The sequence below is a fragment of the Chaetura pelagica genome, unplaced genomic scaffold, assembly GCF_000747805.2.
Source record: "Chaetura pelagica isolate M959 unplaced genomic scaffold, ChaPel_1.0 scaffold302, whole genome shotgun sequence".
NCBI classification, from domain to species: Eukaryota; Metazoa; Chordata; class Aves; order Apodiformes; family Apodidae; genus Chaetura; species Chaetura pelagica.
The window spans coordinates 1513554-1514425 of NW_009952561.1; the positions used below are offsets into that span (position 1 = coordinate 1513554).

Here is an 872-nt window from a genome sequence, read left to right on the forward strand (position 1 = left end):
GGGGCGGGCGCCCTGCCACTACCAGGGGTACATCGAGGGCTTCCCCAGCTCGGCCGTGACCCTCAGCACCTGCTCGGGGCTCAGGTAACCCCCCGCCCCCCGCGCTGCCCGGCCCCTGGTGCCGCGGGGAGCCCGGGGCCCCGCTCCCAGCCCTGGGCTGCCGCTGCCACGTGTCCCGTCTGGTGGCCTTGCAGGGGCCTGCTGCAGTTTGAGAACGTCAGCTACGGGATCGAGCCCCGGGCTTCTTCTCCTGCCTTCGAGCACTTTGTGTATCGAGTGAGTGAGAAGCAGGTGGCAGGTTCCCTGCTGGCCAACGGCCCCACTGCCCGGGGGCTGGGCGACCTGGTGCCGGAGGAGGTGGCCAAGAAAGCTCCTGGGGCTGAGCAGGTGAGTGGTGCCTGTTGTGGTGGTGGTGCTGATGTCCCTGTCAGCCCAGGAGGGTCTGCTCCTGCAGGAAGCCTTGTCCAGGGTCTGGGCAGACGGAGGTGGTGGTGCAGGAGGGCCAGTGCTGGTGCTGGGGTGTCACCTGCATCGTTGCTCATCAAGTGCCTACGAGAGGCACCCCCGAGGCAGAATGGCTTCTGAAAATGAATCAGAAATGGCTGTGCTGGAATGGCTTCTTACCTCATGTTGATTTGAAGATAGTGTTGATTTTGAATGGGCACTGGAATAGTGCAGCAAACCTGAGGAATTAGGTTACTATGGAACATAGAAAGAAACACCACTGGAGACCATTTTCTTTTTCAGCACCTCTCATACGAAGCACAATCTCCCAAGTACTTCGAAGTGTACGTAGTTCTGGACAAGGCTTTGGTAAGCCAGTGCAGTCCTTTTCTCCTTGTGTTTGTCTGACTTCTGTAAGTACAGAAATG

General features: G+C 59.4%; 1 protein-coding gene across 1 annotated transcript in view; it reads left to right on the forward strand.

The window, feature by feature from the left end:
• LOC104384881 (disintegrin and metalloproteinase domain-containing protein 2-like) overlaps window positions 1-872 on the forward strand; it is a 16651-nt gene that overhangs the window by 1049 nt on the left and 14730 nt on the right. Inside the window, exons 4-6 of the mRNA XM_009993266.1 lie at window positions 4-84; window positions 195-357; window positions 748-813. Of these exons, the coding sequence (XP_009991568.1) occupies window positions 4-84; window positions 195-357; window positions 748-813 (310 nt within the window). The remainder of the gene's footprint in view (window positions 1-3; window positions 85-194; window positions 358-747; window positions 814-872) is intronic.